The sequence below is a fragment of the Corvus moneduloides genome, chromosome 13, assembly GCF_009650955.1.
Source record: "Corvus moneduloides isolate bCorMon1 chromosome 13, bCorMon1.pri, whole genome shotgun sequence".
In the NCBI taxonomy this organism is placed as follows: Eukaryota; Metazoa; Chordata; class Aves; order Passeriformes; family Corvidae; genus Corvus; species Corvus moneduloides.
The window spans coordinates 16,823,857-16,841,848 of NC_045488.1; the positions used below are offsets into that span (position 1 = coordinate 16,823,857).

General features: G+C 40.5%; 1 protein-coding gene across 1 annotated transcript in view; it reads left to right on the forward strand.

The window, feature by feature from the left end:
• TLN2 (talin 2) overlaps positions 1–17,992 on the forward strand; it is a 146,565-nt gene that overhangs the window by 86,518 nt on the left and 42,055 nt on the right. Inside the window, 11 exon segments of the mRNA XM_032123451.1 lie at positions 1,376–1,489; positions 2,801–2,935; positions 3,873–4,001; positions 4,618–4,720; positions 6,296–6,504; positions 7,303–7,422; positions 8,276–8,473; positions 10,586–10,725; positions 13,431–13,524; positions 16,372–16,461; positions 17,580–17,702. Coding sequence (XP_031979342.1) covers positions 1,376–1,489; positions 2,801–2,935; positions 3,873–4,001; positions 4,618–4,720; positions 6,296–6,504; positions 7,303–7,422; positions 8,276–8,473; positions 10,586–10,725; positions 13,431–13,524; positions 16,372–16,461; positions 17,580–17,702 — 1,455 coding nt within the window.

Consider the following 17,992-nt stretch of genomic DNA (forward strand, 5'->3'; position numbering starts at 1 on the left):
TTGTGATTCCCTGACTGTGGTTCTAAGCCTTGGCCATGCATTCACTGTATGAGTGTGATCTTCAGCAGGGGAGTAGCTTTATGGTTATCAAAATGGGCTGTTGCATTATATATGCAGTGAAATGGAGCTGAGGTCTGTTGTGGCATAAAGGTAACCTTTGGATTTTCCATAATGAAGGATGGAGTAGCAATAGCGATTTATACTATAATGGAGTGAAATTCTTATTTAACATATCAGTTATATAATGGGTTATATAACTAACAACTGATTTGCTATTCTGATGTTCTGCCTCCAAGCAACTGGGACCTTAAATGTCACTATAAAAACATAAATTACAGACCTTACAGTGGGATTACCATGATTCCTAGCTTTAGGTTAAAGCTGTAAGATCACAGATTTCAAGGTATGCCTGAAGTCAAGCACATTTTTATAGTTCCAAGCTAGAATTCAGAGTCTGATGAGAAGCTGTTCCCTTTTATGTTTAAGCTGTATTTGCAAAAGACAATAGAATGCAGAAAGATTTTATTCTGCATCAAAGGGCAGTTCTGTGGGGAAAAAGAACAAAACCATTAAAGATGATATTGTTAAAAACAGCATTAACATTCTGCAATTACTTCTTGTCATGGTGCAATCCTAAGAAATGTAGGAAATAACTAAGATAGCTCAAGTATACCTCAGAATTGTGTTGTAGAGAGTTTCTGTTTCAATATGAACTTTAAGAAAGGGCAACGTGATAACTGCTGTTTACTCTTCATTCTAATTTTGTCTTGATGCTCATTTATTAAATAGCGGAGAGGATTCGGTATTTACTTTTTTACATTTTGGTGGTGGTGGTAGTTTAGTATTGCACTGCTGAAGTGTTATTGTGCAATGGATGGACAATGAGGACAGTCCAGGAGTAAAGTTTTAGCAATATACGCTTGCACATGCTCCAGCCATGCTACGAAGTTGCTGAAGGCCAAGGAAAAGTAGGCTGAGGTGCTTGTGTGTAAAATGCAATGTTTTCCTGAAAGTGGGAACTTCTCTTGAAAAAAATCTATCCCCTCCACTACTGGCATTTGAACATGCAAGGGAAATAATTCAGAGTACTTGATGTACAGAATTCTGCATAAAAATCTTGGTTTGTCTTGTAGGAGCCTTTAACTAATAAGTAGATTGAATAAAGATTTCTTAAGGAGAACATCACTTTAGAAGTCCTATTGTATATTAATTTGGTTCCATGGAATCCTAAATGAATTCTGTGACAGCACAAGAGTATTTCACTTAGGAATACTGCAGTTGTCTTTAAAGGGAGTGGGAAGCCTGTTTGTTTTATTTTCAGAGGATTTTGAGATTTTATTTATTTACTAAAATATTTTCCCTTTGTCCATTTTAGAATGTTGCAGACCACATTCCTCAGCTGGTGCAGGGTGTAAGAGGAAGTCAAGCTCAGGCAGAAGACCTCAGTGCCCAGCTTGCTTTAATAAATTCCAGCCAGAATTTCCTTCAGGTGAAGTGAACCAATTATTGCAGTAGATGCAAAAAGCATTTTTTTAGTGCTGTGTGTTTTCATTTGTGATAAATAGCCAGTAAACTATTAAAAACCATGTCAAGAAGTTCATTGCTGACTATGAGCCATAGATAGGAGAACTTAGTTCCTCAGGTTAGGTGGCTGAAATACATTGTATCTGTGGAGAGTGACAACTGCTGACATTGAGGTTAAAAGTAACAAGAAAAAACGAATGTTTATGGAGAACCAACATTCATTGCCATAGCACTTGCCTTCTGGGAAAGAGTTTAAAGAACAAGCTGAAGAGAATTTAGCATCTTTCTAGGTAGAGGTCTGAGTATGTGAGAGGCTGTTGTAACCATTTTAGGCAAGGTACACTTAGTGTTGGAGCAACAAGTTTCAGAATTCGTCAGAAATAAAAGGGAATATTAGCCTGGTTTTGTAGATATTAGCCTGCATAATGGATCGGGATTGACGGTTTGGCCAAAACACAAAATTTGACTCTGTGCTTTTTCTAAAACATCTTGAAATAGAAAGATAGGATATTGAGCATTGATAACAAAACTATTGGCTTATTGTTAATGTTGCAAGAAACAACACCAGAAACCAATTCTCTGTGTAATGGCAGGGTCATTACTTGGCATCAGTTAGTCTTGCCTTAAATGTGATTGCTGTTAGCAGGTTTTTACGGTCCTGTCTAGGCAGAGGGATCACAAACCATGTTCTCATTCTGTTTAAGTATTTGCTCTATGATTCCCTCTGGAGTCATTCACATGATTGATCCATCTCCCCTATGGCTGTATGTGTGTACAATGGTCATGATGAGAATCAGCAAAGGCTTTTAATTGTATTAGCAGTAATCTCTCTGTAGAGGCATTGCTTGAATTACAGTTTCAATTTCATAGAATTTTGGTAGAGATTAATATTTAGAAAAAGAAAGAGAAATTTGCCATCTCTGCCACCTGGACCTGATTCTATCACATGTATGCTGACTGGCAAAATTTCACATTTCAATAATTTTAAGTAGTCTACATGACTACTTAATGGCCTCAGACAGACATTGGAACCAATGGAGTAGTCATTGTCCCAGTAAAGCACAGATGAGTCCTGCTGCAGAGGACACGGAAAGGGGACAGAATTATGACTGGGTACTCCAGCTTAAGGAGCAGGATTGTGCTGGTCATTAAAGAAAAATCTAGAAACCTCATGAGTGTGTGAATGGAGAAAGCAGTTTGTTTATTGACTCCTAAGCCTTCTTTAAAAAAAATGAGCTGGTAAAACCAATTGTGTTCACTGTTGTTCCTTGAACAGCCTGGAAGTAAAATGGTGGCATCTGCTAAAGCTGCTGTCCCCACAGTAACTGATCAAGCAGCAGCAATGCAGCTCAGTCAGTGTGCAAAGAATCTTGCTACCAGCTTAGCTGAGCTACGAACTGCCTCCCAGAAGGTAGGTAAATACTGGTTTTAATCAGCTAAAACAAGAGGGGTTTGCATCTCCCCTGAGGGAACAGCTCATGCTCAGGCAGTGTTCACCTCTCACTGCTGTGTTTTGTGCACTCTTTGCTCAGACTCCCAGGTGGCCTCTGTATCATGATAGAAAGGGGAGGGAGAAGGGACAAGAAAACTGAAAAGCTTGTGCTACCCTTTCCACACGAGACAGATGTGAGGAGAGTATACAGAGCAGCACATCAAGACTCTGAGCTGCTGTTACATTTGAGGGAGAGCAGGGAAAAGGGAGCACATCTCGTGCCCCACCAAAGCCGTGAGAACCCAGCTACTGCATTGCTGTGCTCACTGTTGTAATTGTGAACTGGAATCATCATCTCTAGAATTCAGGGAAGCAGAGGCTCTCTGTGTTTCACACAGAGATTTCTAAACCATGTGGGGCTTAAAAAAAAATACGAGTGGAAAGTCTCGTCTTTTTTGCGTGTGTGTACACTGAGGCCTGAAACCAGGATTGTAGCATTGAGGTGGCTGCTCCTGAGCTCATGCTGGAAGTTCCATCTCGTACTGATGAATGTGGGCTGCCACATCAGGGGGTCAGCATGGCTTTGGTCACGATGCACAATGGGGCCACTGGTGAAAAGGAAAATCCAGAGTGTAGCAGTTACCTTCTCAGTCCCTGAGCTGCCTGCTGTGAGGGGACATGTACGCAAGGCAAGTGCACCTTACTCCCCTGGTGCGTCTTAGCAGAGTGTTATTCTCTTCATAGACTGAAATGCAGGAGTTTGAAATCCATGATGTATAACATTTAGAGGGCTCACAATTGCCTCTGAAGTAGGAAGAGAAATAATTTGGGAGGGGGAGATCAGATCTGAAGCATTTACTGTTTCTGAAAGTTGCTTACAGCTGCTAACAGTGGTACTGATCTGATTTCTGAATAGGCTCATGAAGCTTGTGGCCCAATGGAAATCGATTCTGCTTTGAATACAGTCCAGACACTCAAAAATGAACTTCAAGATGCAAAGATGGCAGCTGTGGATGGACAGTTAAAACCTCTCCCAGGAGAAACTGTAATTGAGGAAGGATGTTCTTCATTTAAAAACAAACAAACAAAGTTAGCTGTTAAAAAACTTAAATATTAGAGGCAAAACAAGTCATGAGGCTTTGGATAATGATGATGCTGATAAGAGTTTACATTGATTCACTTAAAAAGAGTATATGTTACTTCTACGCCAGAAGTATGTTCTGTAGTAGAGTTGTTCATGGAACTGTAGGGCCGCCTCCTCTAGTGTACAAATTACAGTTTGGTACCAGAAATGTTTCAGTCTTGTAAAAAGAATTTCTTTTCAATTGTGACAATGATGAGAACTCAGGACAGCCAGTTCTAGTAGGCTTAAAAAGTGAAATGGTTTATTTGGGGAAAAAAAAGAAGCCCTTCTTAGATGAAGGTATTTACTTCCATTGCTAATTATAAAATATTTTTGTTCACACTACCTAATATGTTAATTTACTTCATCCTGAATAGGGAAAACATGCTAGTCAGGTTTCAGAGAAACTGTGTGTGTATTCAGTAGCTGAGGTGAAAGTTTAGGTTTTTGTGGAATGAGGAATTTTGTAGTACTGTTTAAAAAGAAGTGTTTTCGTTGACCTTAAACTAAGTATTTTGTCCTTTGCAATTTTTTGCAGCTTGAGAAATGCACTCAGGACCTGGGAAGCACATCCAAAGCAGTCGGTTCTTCAATGGCCCAGCTGTTAACTTGTGCTGCTCAGGGCAACGAGCACTACACAGGTACTGGTTTATTCAGAATGGCTCTGTGAAACCTCTTCTTTCCATCAAATACTTGATGAAAGGTTTTCTTATCACAGACTACTTAAATCAAGGAATTACTCCATTTTTTTTTAGTGCTGATAGTGAATTGTGGTAAGCTACTAAGGACTGTGAGTGTGACTCGTGCTTCATAAAGAACCGTGATGCAATCTGCTCTGTCTTTAATCAGAATAGATTGGGACATGTTGTTTTTGTAAATATGTGCCACTGAAACTCTGTGAAGGGCAGAACTAAAATATGTTACACTTTAAAGGTCAGTGCCACTGGAAATGCTGCTATGTCCTTACAGAAAGTTTAAAGGAGTGCCTTGGATATGTTTTGAAGCGACATAGTGGGGCAATTTGAAGCAAACATAGTGGGGCAGCTTGGTGACGTTCAGAACTGCGTCTCTTCCTAGGTGTTACCAGGTCACATGTACAATGCAGCTGCTCTGGCTGATTCATTGAGCACATTTGCATAGTTTCAGGTAAAGCCAGCAGGGAACCTGGGCACACAGATTCTACTGTTTATTTTTGGACCTGTACTTTTAGCAACAAAAAACCACCTTAATAAGAAAAACGCTCTGCAGGAGGGACAACAGTTTACTTGTAGATGTTTAAATGTTCTGTGTCCTTATTTCTGATAGAAATGAAAGCTGTTGTTGCAAATGCTCCCATAAGATTTTTTTCTAATATTACTGATAAAAGGCGTTATGGCAATTACCACTTCATTGGTTATAATTGCATCTGGGCTCTAGAACTTACAGTTGCTTTCATTTGAAGCAGATGGAATTGCATCGAGATGGCTCATGTTTCTATCACATAGTTATGCAGAAGTAGGCACTGGGTGTCAGGTAAGGGAGTACAGATACTTGCAGCTGATAATGAATAGCTAAATCTAGTAGCTCTCTTATCATCAGGTTGTAGGAAACCTTACAAAGCAATGAGTTCCTTTTCAATAATTGCCTAGATAGAAGGAGGAGGCCATTATTCATGTAGACTTACCTTAGCACTGGAGCTGATGGATGTCCTTTAACATTGGCCAGACAGACCACAGAAACTAATTTTATTGCATCCTTTCTGTGACTTCATTCAGTTATTTTTATTTATTTTTACTCACAGTGATGTTAGGTTATACCAAGTTGTATCATTCCTAATAAACTCTTCTTTGATTGCTTGAAATTAAACTATTGTGCTATGGCTCTGGACTCCTGTACACCATTCTTGCAGACAATCACTTCCCCCATAGCTTGGAGTATGAGCTTTTCCTCATCTACAGGTTTTAGCTTTTCTTTTTCAGTGTTTCACTGAGATGTAGTCAGTGGTGTAGAGAGCTGTGCCCAGAATGGTCTTTGGGCTATAACATTTACTTTATGGCTTCACTACAGGCATTTCTCTAAGCAAATGGTACTGTGTATTTCAAATGTGTTTCTGTTTGAAGATTTTCTTTTAAATTGAATTTGCAGTGTTATTTTGCAATAGGATCATTACCTGCAAGATCATGTCATAAAATACAAAGATTGTCTTTAATAGAATCCTTGGTGAAATCTGACCATAGGAGTTGCTGCCAGAGAAACTGCTCAGGCCTTGAAGACTTTGGCTCAGGCAGCACGAGGGGTTGCAGCGTCTACCACTGATCCTGTGGCAGCACACGCGATGCTGGATTCAGCCAGGGATGTCATGGAAGGCTCTGCCATGCTGATTCAGGAGGCCAAGCAGGCCCTGGCTGCCCCAGGGGATGCAGACAGTCAGCAGAGATTAGCCCAGGTAAGCTGGGACTTGAGCAGCTGCATGAGTTGTCAAACACCTGGTGAATTTATTCCAAATCAGCATTAAATAAGGAGCGAGAATGACAGAAAATAAGGCTGCAAGGCATGTCAGCTTTCTATTCCTTTCAACAGCCCTCAGACAGTAACATCATGCCTATGCTAAACAATGCAGATGGTATAAAGTATGGTATTTTAGTCATCTCTTAGAAAAATATACAAAGATGCAGCTCTCTGCTTTTACCCACAACATATGTGAGGAGACTGCTTGATTGCAAATGTGAGACAGCCATTAAACTCATAATTTTTAAATAAAATATCTATATCCATGTTATATTCAAAAAGTGAGTGCATATTTTATTCATATGTGGCACCACTGCATCTGAATACTTTAAAAAGTGGCAGGTTCTTTTTTACTGGTTTGAAAAGTTCTAGAATTGGCCTGCATTGTAAATAATTTCTTATGAAGATACCTTTGTCTTAATCAGAACTTTTTACGAAGTGGCATGCAACAAATTTCTGTGATTAGTATATAGATAACTTCAGGGGCATTCCCTTACCTGCAGCCTTTATCCCAGGTGCCAGGAGCAGTTGTGGGGCTGCCCTGCCAACACTATACTGTCAAATGGATGAGACTAAAAAAAGATTGCAGGGCAGCAAACCGGGGAAGTTGCAAGCCTCAAAAATAGCCCTGTAAGGGTCAGAATGTGGGAATTGCTGGCTGTGGAGTAGAGGCTGTGCCTCCTATTAATGAGCATTTAAGCCTCTCTGTGTGAATGTGTTCACTTGTGTGTTGTAGGTGGCAAAAGCAGTGTCTCACTCCTTGAATAACTGTGTGAATTGTCTGCCTGGACAAAAGGATGTGGATGTGGCCTTGAAGAGTATCGGGGAATCCAGCAAGAAGCTTCTTGTTGATTCAGTAAGATGGCTTTTAACATGGAAGTAAATTTCAGAAAACTGAACAGCAGATCTGGGTTCCCCATGTGTCAAATCATTATTTAATAAATGTGCCCTAAGTATACTTAAGTGTACTTAATGTAAGCCATGTTTAAGCACCTTTAGGCAGCTGCTACTTAGACTGAAACACTGTTTTTCTAGTTTTATGGGCAAGGTGAAATGTGTCTATGACTTGTGAAGGCAATATTAAAATTATTGTCATAGCTTGGTATTAAGTTTTTGGTTTTGAAAATGGCAACTATGACTTAACATTCTGAAGAATATAAAAATTAGAAAATTATAGTTCATCTCCCACCTAGAAGTGATCAGTTCACTTGAAGGAGCATTGTGATCTGTCAAAAAATGTTTGGTCGTTTTGTGCAAAGAGTAGAATTGTTACTTTGTTTAACTGCATCCATCTTTTTGCACTGGTATTTTGCCAGAAGGTTACATTGTTTGAACAGCCTTTTTTCTCCTGCACCCACCAGTAACCTTGCTGTCCTGTGAATGAAGGAGGAATGGTGTTTTGATATGTTTGTGCAATGCCTTTTGATAAAACCAGGGGTTTTTTGCCAAGCTGTGTTACCAGAGGGAGTTTAGAGTAATTCTGAAGAGCTGCCAATAACTTGTGTCCCTTGAAAAGCTTACAGACTTGTCTGTCCCTTGAAAGAAGCAGCAGGACTCGTTACTGGACAAATTAGTGGTTGACAGCTGTCCCATAGTTCCAGCTCACTACTCTCTTGCATTTAGTGTTCTCAACGTGTGTTGAACTCTCCAGTCATGAAAGGCTGGTGTGATGTGACAGACAATAAAATACTGAACTTTGCCTCTTACAGCTACCTCCAAGTTCAAAGTCATTTCAAGAAGCTCAGAGTGAACTGAACCAGGCAGCAGCAGACCTGAATCAGTCAGCTGGAGAAGTTGTCCATGCTACACGGGGCCAAAGTGGGGAACTGGCTGCAGCCTCTGGGAAATTCAGTGATGACTTCGATGAATTTCTTGATGCTGGTATTGAAATGGCTGGCCAAGCACAAGTAAGTTCTTGATCATGCTAATTGAGGGATAATCTTGGCTATAACCTCTGGCAGTGCAGTACATTGTTTATGTAGCAGTAGAGTGCAGTACAGCATGCTGGTATGAGCCTATCCCGATATGCCAGGAGGTGTTGGTTGTGAGGCAGTCATCTGGAACTGGTTATCTGGAATGAAGAGAACTCAGCATTTGCATCTTCCACAGGATTTTGGTATTTGTTACTTGTCCAGTCAGAAATATGACTTTGTACTCCCCTGTGTAGTTTGGTAACTAATTTGAGCTGCGTATCTGAAGATACAGAGATGTGCTGAACCTCTGAGCTTGTGGAAAGGGTTGCTTCTATTGCAGTAGAACTACCATGGAGCATAATTTAGGTGAATGCTGTTCAAAATTTAGCACCTTTCTTTGCTACTTTTGAAATACTTGAAGTGGATGGAGGAAAAGATGCTTTGATATCGCTCTGTGGGGCTGTGGACCTGCTACAGAGTGGAGCAAGCACTTGAAGAGGGCTGCCTAAAATGCCATCCTTGGATCTGACAGCAAGCACTTGGACTTGTGTTCAGTGATTTAAAATGTGGCAGAGTTCTACTCTGATGAACTCTAACAATCAGGAATGTTGTTACATGTGGCCAAGCTTATTCCTGGTAGTCTGGGAACTCATTACAAGTTGGAGATACCACCTTCAGTTTATCTACTGGGTACAGTTGTGCTGAGCTACAGTAATTGATCATTTGGCAATGTTTTAGCATAACAAATGTCAGTATATAAAAAGGAATTGTGTATCAGAAGAGATGGGAGGAATTGCAGAAAAAAGAATCTGCAGATGGTTTTGCCCTGGTTCATAGGAGGATCCTGCAAACCTAAGAAATGATTGCCAAAGGAGAATGACAAGAAGGTCCTGCATGTGTCAGTCCTTTGAAGTCATTTATGAAGTGTCTCTCTAGAGCAGATGCTTTGTAGATAGACCTGAGTAGAGAGATCTGACAGTGGCTGGTGGTTGTTGTCCATCACAACTTCATCATTCAGGTTCCAGATGTGTGAAGTGAGTTAGGCTCCATATACAGCTGAGTCTGAAGGTGAGAAGCAGTGAGATACCTGACTGTCTCTTTAGCTGTGGACCACATTGACTTTTAGAATGTTTTGTTTGAGGGAATTCAGTGAAGGTAGAGGTAGAAATGATACTGTAAATGGCTTCTTGAAATGAGAATCCAGCTGCTGATGATCTTGTGGCCCTTGTGAATTTGCTTATCCTCCTGACACAGGGGATGGTAACCATCTTAGTTATTAATGGCTGATCCTTCAATAGAGAAGGCCCTCTGTGTGTAGTTGTTTGGCCTGAACAGAAGCAATACCAGGTATTTTGGGTGACTAGCAAAATGTAGGGGAAGGGAGGAAGTAGAATGTAGTAAATACAGAGTAAAAGTTATTCATATCAGCTGAACAATATGCAACCTTTTTACATAAAACTGTGAACAGACTTAGAAAAAATGGGTTCCCTTCTACTGTTCATTCACAGAAGAGTCTAGTCACAGCTATTTGCTGTGAAAATGCAATACTCTTCTGTAAGTGTATTTAAATGCAGGTTTCCCTTTTCAAGAAATGGCTTAAAATAAGTAATAGAACATCCAAGTCAAAATACTGACCAAAGTAGGCTTATAGAAACTTATTGTCATGGAAAAGATGACTTTCTGGAGGATATTTTTGTGTGAGCAATCCCAGTTAGATGCTAGAGAGCCTGTGGGCTGCACAAAGGATGCCAGAATACAGAGAGCGTACACTGACAGAATAATGTGAAGCAGTTGTGCCAGGCAAGACAACATAAGAGTCTTGACAACAAAAGCATTGTTCAATAAGTAGTAAAGTTTCTCCATTGCTCACTTGTGAATATTACCATTGTTAGAAGCCAAGCTATTTGTTGTAAGGGTCTTTTTCTGTTATGTAAGTGAAGCTAGAGGCACCTGTCTGGGTGAACAGAGGCTTGGGCCATCCTTCTCTGGGCTCACGTATGTCAGTGGTTTCAGGTGGATAAGCAAACTGGGTTTCCATATGTGGTTTTAGCACACTCTCTTTATTGTAAATTTTGTACTTAATGTTATGCTGCTGTGGCTTTCCAGACTAAAGAGGACCAGATTCAAGTCATAGGTAACCTCAAGAGCATCTCTATGGCTTCCAGCAAGCTGTTACTGGCTGCCAAGTCTCTGTCTGTTGATCCTGGAGCTCCTAATGCCAAGAACCTCTTAGCAGCAGCAGCAAGGTAAGGATGTGTTGATTGCTTTTTGTTTTCCTGTGATATTTGCTTTTCTCTGTGATATTTATATTGTGCTTATGTATTTTTCTGCTGTTGATAGTGAACTGAGTGGTTGGAACCTGTAGTTCTATTTAAATGGAAGTAGGCCAGAGGAAAGTTGCTTATGTTGCAGTAGTTCCTCAACTGGTATAACTTGTTACCCTTGGTGGAAATAGGAACCAGCATTTGAAGACTTGGCCTGTTTTTGAAAGGAACCAATGTATTTTACCTACTGTTTTCTCACCATCTGTGTTCTGACAAGGCAACAAGCCTCTCAATCCCTGAAAGAAAAGGAATTGAATAATATTTTTATATAGAATGTGTTTGAAAATCGTATTGTAGCTACCTATCACTAACAGTGTGCATATGTGTATGATCAGGAATGCTTGAAAGGATTAGATGCTACATTTCTTCAGTGGAGCATACCCTTACTTTAAGGATTATAAATCCACTCCCTCACTAAAGGGCTTCCTTAAGAATCTACGCTACTTTACTTTGTCATATTTCGTAAAAAAAAAAAAATTACATCTATTTCTATGTCTCCCTGGAAAAAAAATAGCATCTATGAAAATTGTGGGTAATGAAAGACAGGCTGCTTGAGAGTGAAGGAGTGGCATGACTTGTTATTGCCGCAGCATCAAACTGCTACAGATTTCTGCTTTAGGCTTGGAGCATTCCTGATTGGAGTGTAGAGGAATTTAGTGTCCCCAGTGAAATCCAGGTAGTTTTAAGTTCCTTCCAGGCTGGTATTCCCTCTATGGAAGCATGTAATAGAAAAAGGGAGGTGAGCCAGGTCGAGCCTTTAGCTGTTCTGTGTGTGCGTGTGTGAGACCTTACACAGACACCACATACCCGTGTGAAGTGAATACTGCATCAGCTCTCAGCTTGTGTTTAAGGTGCTAAGGAGACGTTGTATTTCCCTTCTCAGATCCTCTGGGCTGGCTTGTGACAAGCTTGCCAGGTCTCTGTTCTTTTCCTGCTATGATAGATTAGGGTCAAACATTTTTATTTTCTCTCTTCTCACGAAAATGAAAAAAGAGACACAGCTCTCTTATTATGAGATAGCTCTTCTCATTTTTCTCTCACCATCTATGGGATTGTGATTAGTCTTGGGTTGTGTTGGTTTTGTTTTGCTTTCTTCCTCCTTTCCTCCAGTTGTGATAGACGCTTCAGCTTTTTCAGTAGCTTTGTCTTCCTTGTGGAGGCATTTTTCTTGACCACCTCTGACAGGACTGCAACACTGGCTGAGTTCCTTGCAGGGTCCAAGTATTTGTGTGTTGTATTTGATGAAAATAGATGTGGCCTTTAGAGTCCTAGCACGCCCTTCCCACTCTGGGATTGGTGTTTGAGGAGCCACCTTGTTGGTTCTACTATGTCCAAATGGTTTTCAGAGTAATGTTTGTACACTGGATGGATTCCTGGTAGAGGTACCTGGTGTGTAATAATGATATTCATAAGACCATGTGGCATTCTCTACAAAGCTGATAGTTCTCTCTCTTCAACTGCTGATATTCCCTGAGTCAGAGAATTGAGTCTCACGTTACAATCAACAGCAGACAAGATATTTTTGTGTGAGGTTTCTCTGGGAATGAACAGAACTTTCAATTTTTGTCATTTATTCCTATGTCTGTACACAATCATATTTTTCTGATGCATAGAAATCACTGATGTTCAGCAGGTGGAACACCAGGTCCTCCACAAGGACAACAAAGCTGCTGAAAAGGGTAGGAGTCTCAGTTAAACAAGTATGTCTACTAGTTTCCATTCTTTTTACCCTGGAATTTAACATGAACATAATGCATGTAATAAGCACATCCTGTTTGCTTTTGTAACAGTAGGATACCCTCCATCCTGGTAATCATGTTATTGATATGTTATTGAGTGCCTGTTTTCTGAAAGGGAAAGTGATGCAAATGCCATTCAGTTTCCAAGGCCAGAGGAAAGCATATTCTCCATGCACTCCAATTTCACTGATTTTCTCTTCTTCTAGATGCCACGTTCCTGGGTTGTTAGTCATGAGTCTAAAATGAATGTAGTTATCATGAATTTTGCCTATTATCAGAGCATCTATCAGAAAGACAGATAGTGACTGTTGTATGTCCAGAGCTGTGAACTCCTATAGGAACATGATGCCTTTGCATAACTTGTTCTCTGTGGATATAAACCTATGGGAGAATATCAGTTATTAGCTACAGAGAAAAAAACCGATTTGGTAACCAACTAAGGAAGTATATAGCAGGATTGTGTGTGTGTATTATCTATGTCAGACAAGATACAGGACTTTGCTAGAGAAGGGTAGATAAAATTTACTTTAAATTCAAGCATTGTTTTCCATATCAGTCACTTGTTTCTTTATCCTTCAGGGCTTTTGGGGTGGTAGTTGAGAAATGATTCAGTTAATGTCAGACCTGGAGAAGTGCTGAAATACCTTTTAGCAGCTACACTCTATCGCTGTGCCACTGTAATGTGCTGGCCTTGGCCTGCTGCCAGATGGTGTTCTGTCCTTTGTCACCAGTGTTTTCCCAGAGGTGCCACCAGTTTGGCTGCTGGGCTCAGCCATGTAGTAGATCCGAGTTTTATATCTTTATGCAGTGTACAGTTAATGACAAAAGTTTTACTAAGAGGAATAGTTCAACTATAAAATCCACCTTTTTTCCTCCTACTCTCCCTAGAGCTGTGACTGAGAGTATAAACCAGCTCATCACACTGTGCACGCAGCAAGCTCCCGGGCAGAAGGAATGTGATAATGCACTCAGAGAACTGGAGGTATTACTATATTTCAAAAGTTCTTATAATTGAAAGTGGACCCCAAATGTTTGTTTCCTTTGTATTCTTTGTCTGAATAGCTCCTGTCACTGTCTTCTCACTTGACGTCTGCGGCACGGGTTTTAATTGCGTACGAGGTGAGCATGGAACCCATGAAAATCTTGTCGTTTTGGCCAGAATTAAATTTGCTACCCTGTCCCTGTCTCCTCTTTTCTGCCCTCCAAAGGTACAGTTTAGTCCCTATTATTCATACTTACTGTGACTTAAGGAAGAATCAGGACAAGATGGACATTTCTACTACCACCAGTGCGGTGGAGGGAGCTGCAATATCTTGGTTTTTCCACTTGCAGGATGTTGTTACTGACATCCCACTTTAGGGTGGTGTTTGCCATCTTTTACCTTGACCTTTCTTTTTTAATGCCTTGTTTCTGCCTTCCCTATCAAACTGTGATGTGTGTGTCAATACAGGCTTGTGCAAGGTATGTTCTTGATCCTGTGTGAAATGTTTGGCTGGCTAAATAGTGGGTCAGTTGAAAGACCTAATTCCAAGATGCTACTGACCACAGACAGGGCCACTTTCAGTAGTAGGAAATAACATCTTTTCACTTAAACGAGATGTTTGTTGTTTACTGTCAAGGTCAAAATATCAAGGGGTGACTGGCCTGTGTTGAGAGCATAAAATACCATTAAGTTTTTTTATTTCTAGCCCTTAGTATCAAAAGGATACAAAGGTCATTGCAATAAATTCCAGGATATTGTGAGTTTTCTTAATATGCGAGTCCATGGTTATCATCCCAAAATGTTGTAGGGAGTTCCCCTAGGAGCTACTTTGTCCTTCTGAGTTCTTAGCTTCTTAAGTGTTCCCTCCTTGGTCAGAGGGAGCAGCAGCCAGTCCAAAGAATAGAAATAGAAACCAGGAAATCAGGCTGTAATGTAAAGGAGCAAGCAGGGGGAATGAAGTGCTATTTCCCAGGACTTCCTGAAAGACTAATGGGGAGAGATCTATGAAACAGCAGGTATGTGAAAGGTGAGAATTTCCAGCTAATGAGCCACAGAAAACTGAGAGCTTAGAGGAGAAATGTAGGGCAGAATAGCCTTGCAGAGGGTTCTGTGCCAATAGCACAGAATTGCACGTGCTGGCATGGATTATGACCAGGGCCAGCAAAGGGCTGAAGGAAGATCTGTAGCACCTTGAACTTCCCAGAGAAGGAGAGTTAGCAAGAAAAGCCTGGGTATGTGGAACTAGGTTAATTTCTGGAAAAGGGGAAACCAAAGCAAAAGCACACAGTCCTGGCATCAGACTGGAGACTCAAATCAAAGTGACTGGAAGAACCTATGAAATTTTAGAAGTCTTAATTTCTCTTTACAATTATTAAAACTTTTGCCTCTTCCTTTCATTTCCCCAACTCATCATGCACTATCCCTAGTCTTTCCAGGGCTTCTTAACTACTAAAAATCATTGTTTCTGTAGAAAGAGTGTGTCTCAGCATGGATTTGATAGACTGTCAGTATTCTCTGTGGTCTTCTCTGGAGACTCTGGAAGACTGTTTTTATAGAGGACCTCATTTTCTAACCTTCAGTGAGGCAGCTAAACTTGCCCAAAATTGCAGCTGAAAAGAGTAACACGGGTGTTGAAATATTTGCAAATGTATGTTAGTGGGAAGTTTGTGCTGGCTTGTGTTTTGCCATTGTGTTCCTTGTATTCTGAGGGCTTCTGTCTCCGAAGAAGTGTAAGTGCTGTAGGAACCTCGTTTGCTTTTCAAGTTATTATTTAATAGAGCACAACATGAAGAGTTGATGCAATGTCTGTGAGAACTGACAGACAGAAGAGGCAACTGGAAATTGCTTTCTAGACACCATGTCTTCACATCACCTTTTTCTCTTTTTTAATTGCTGTAAGACTTTAAGTTAGACTTTTACAAAGCAATAGCTGAGCTGTTAAAAATACTGTAGGTGTATCTTAATGTTCGAAGTTGTGTTACAAGAAAAGTCCAAGTGTCTAAAATCATGCCTGGAGAAGTGCTTCCTTTAGGTGGAAGGCAAATGTCAGATACAGCTGCCAGTATCTTTCTCTACTTAATTGATTTCACTTTCATCGGAAGGATTAAAAGTCTTTTCTGCATGATATTTGGCAGTAAAATAGTGTTCCTCCAAACTTGAAAAAAATGTGCTACAGATATTTTTATGTATAAAGGAATTAGCCTCCTGCATTTTACAGCTTTTTACAAGTTTTGTTATCTAGTTGCATTCATTCTTCTCAATGAATATTTGACTGATTGTCACATTGTTATTTCCAAGACTCAGAATCACCTCAGAAAAAGAAATTAAACCCAACTATATGTAGTTTTCTGACAGAAAGTTTTCCTAGGCTGGGGGAGTCTGTTGACAGTGTAAGAGGCAGACAGGTGGTGGATGTGTACTCAGTTTGGTAACCCTTTGTGTTTCCAGACAGTGCTCAACAAATGGCAGCTGTTTTTCTTATAACTCTTTTAAATTTGTTTATGAAATTTAAAATAGTACTGAAAACATGTGTTACACTGTTGACACCTGACAGATTGCCTCATGTTAGCTGAGCATCTCTGACCATATATCACTCATCACAAAACACGAGGTAAACCATAGTAGCCTGGACTTCAACAGATTGTTGGTGGACAAACATGGAGTTCCCACAGTTCCTGTCGGGTGGGGTTTCCTGCATGGTACACCCTCAGGGAATGTGCAGCTTTGGCTGCTTGCTGGAGACAAAGGTGTAAGATTACATTGGAATAAGCAGGATAGATGTGATGGTATTCTTTTCAGCTCAGTATTTCAGACTCTATTAATAATCAGTTTCTTTCATTATTTCAGACAGTTAAGGGAATGCTGGATAACCCAAATGAACCTGTGAGCGATCTTTCATATTTTGATTGTATTGAGAGCGTAATGGAAAACTCAAAGGTAATTTATTTGTCTCACCTGTGTGCCAATTATAAAGTGTGTTTGGATTTTCAGAAGTTTCCACGTGCATATTGAGTGTTGAGGTTCAGTCAGTGTTTATAGCTAAAATGTCTGCTGCATTCCTTGATAAACTCTGCCTGAGATAGGTCTCTTACAGATAATTTCAAGTTTTGGTCACTTAGAAGGTGTATTGCCTCAGTAAGAAATTTTGAATTAAGTGACTGGTGCACAATACTCTTAAAGCTTCTCCTCTCTCCCTTCCTCTCCTGTGCACTAGACAGCATGTCATACTTTGAGGTGCTGTATTTTGACTGCAGTTATGTTAGAACATCCCAATGGGAGGCTTGGCAGTGAAATCCCATTGTATCGTTCTGTGCAGAACAGCTTTGCCAAATGTCTGAGCAGTCCAGACACCCCAGCACGTCAGAAAACCTGTGGGAAACCTCTTCAGTTATTTTGAATCAAACCATGCTGCACAGCTTCCTTTGAAGCTGGCTTTTGGTGTCCTTACTATTTGATGTGTTGGAATTGTCTCATATTCCTCCTTCTCTGAAAGAAAAAGAGAGTACCTAATGGGTGTATGTGATCTTGCATCTAATGCTCTACCACAGAGCTCATTTTGAATTAAAGCCAAGTGAACTGAATTCAGTGGGACATACTGTGGGAATTCATGTGCATTTTGACACTAAGATGGTTCCAGAAGTCTAGGTGCAGTTTCGTTTAAACCGAGCCTCAGTGAGTTTGGGGACAAAGATGATCCCGGATGTGTCAACAGCATCTGCAGGACTGGTTGTCATGTCATGTTCTGCAGTCTGTGGAATGCGCTGAGTGCCAGGTTAGCTGTGATGGTGTATAGATGGCAGCAAAATTAATGAGGGTTAATTCTGTACCCTTGTAGTGATTTGAGCTGTAGTAGTGCTTATGTTCCCTGTCAGTCCAGTGTTGGTGTGCATGCCTGATCCCTCACACCACATGTGCCCACTTCAGTGAAGTCTAAAATTTCTGGAAGCCAAGTCCAGGAGGTTTGTGGGCCAAAATTGGTTTCAGGCCAGCAGTCACCTGCCTCTAAGTGGCAGGGATGCATACTTGGAAGATAACTTTGTTTTTTAATTTCTGAGGTTCTTGGAGAATCAATGGCGGGCATTTCCCAGAATGCAAAAACCGGGGATCTTTTAGTCTTTGGAGAATGTGTTGGAGTTGCATCCAAGGCTCTTTGTGGCCTCACAGAGGCAGCAGCTCAGGTAAGTTACTGCAGGCTGTAAAGCAATTATGTTTTTATTTTTTATCAAGCTCGTGTTGTGGGTTTGTAAATCTGAAGTTCACTTCCCTGTGGTCAAGCAAATGATGACTTTGTACTACACAGTGAGTTCTGTGTAGATCCACAGAAGTTGTGCACACTGTACGAGGAGCAGAGTGCAACACCATGCGTATTTTCTAAGGAAGGGAAATGACATCAAGATGGAAGCTTTGCTGAGGATAAAGCAAAGCTGCAGCATATGGAATTCATGTTTGCAGCTCAAGCTCAGAACTA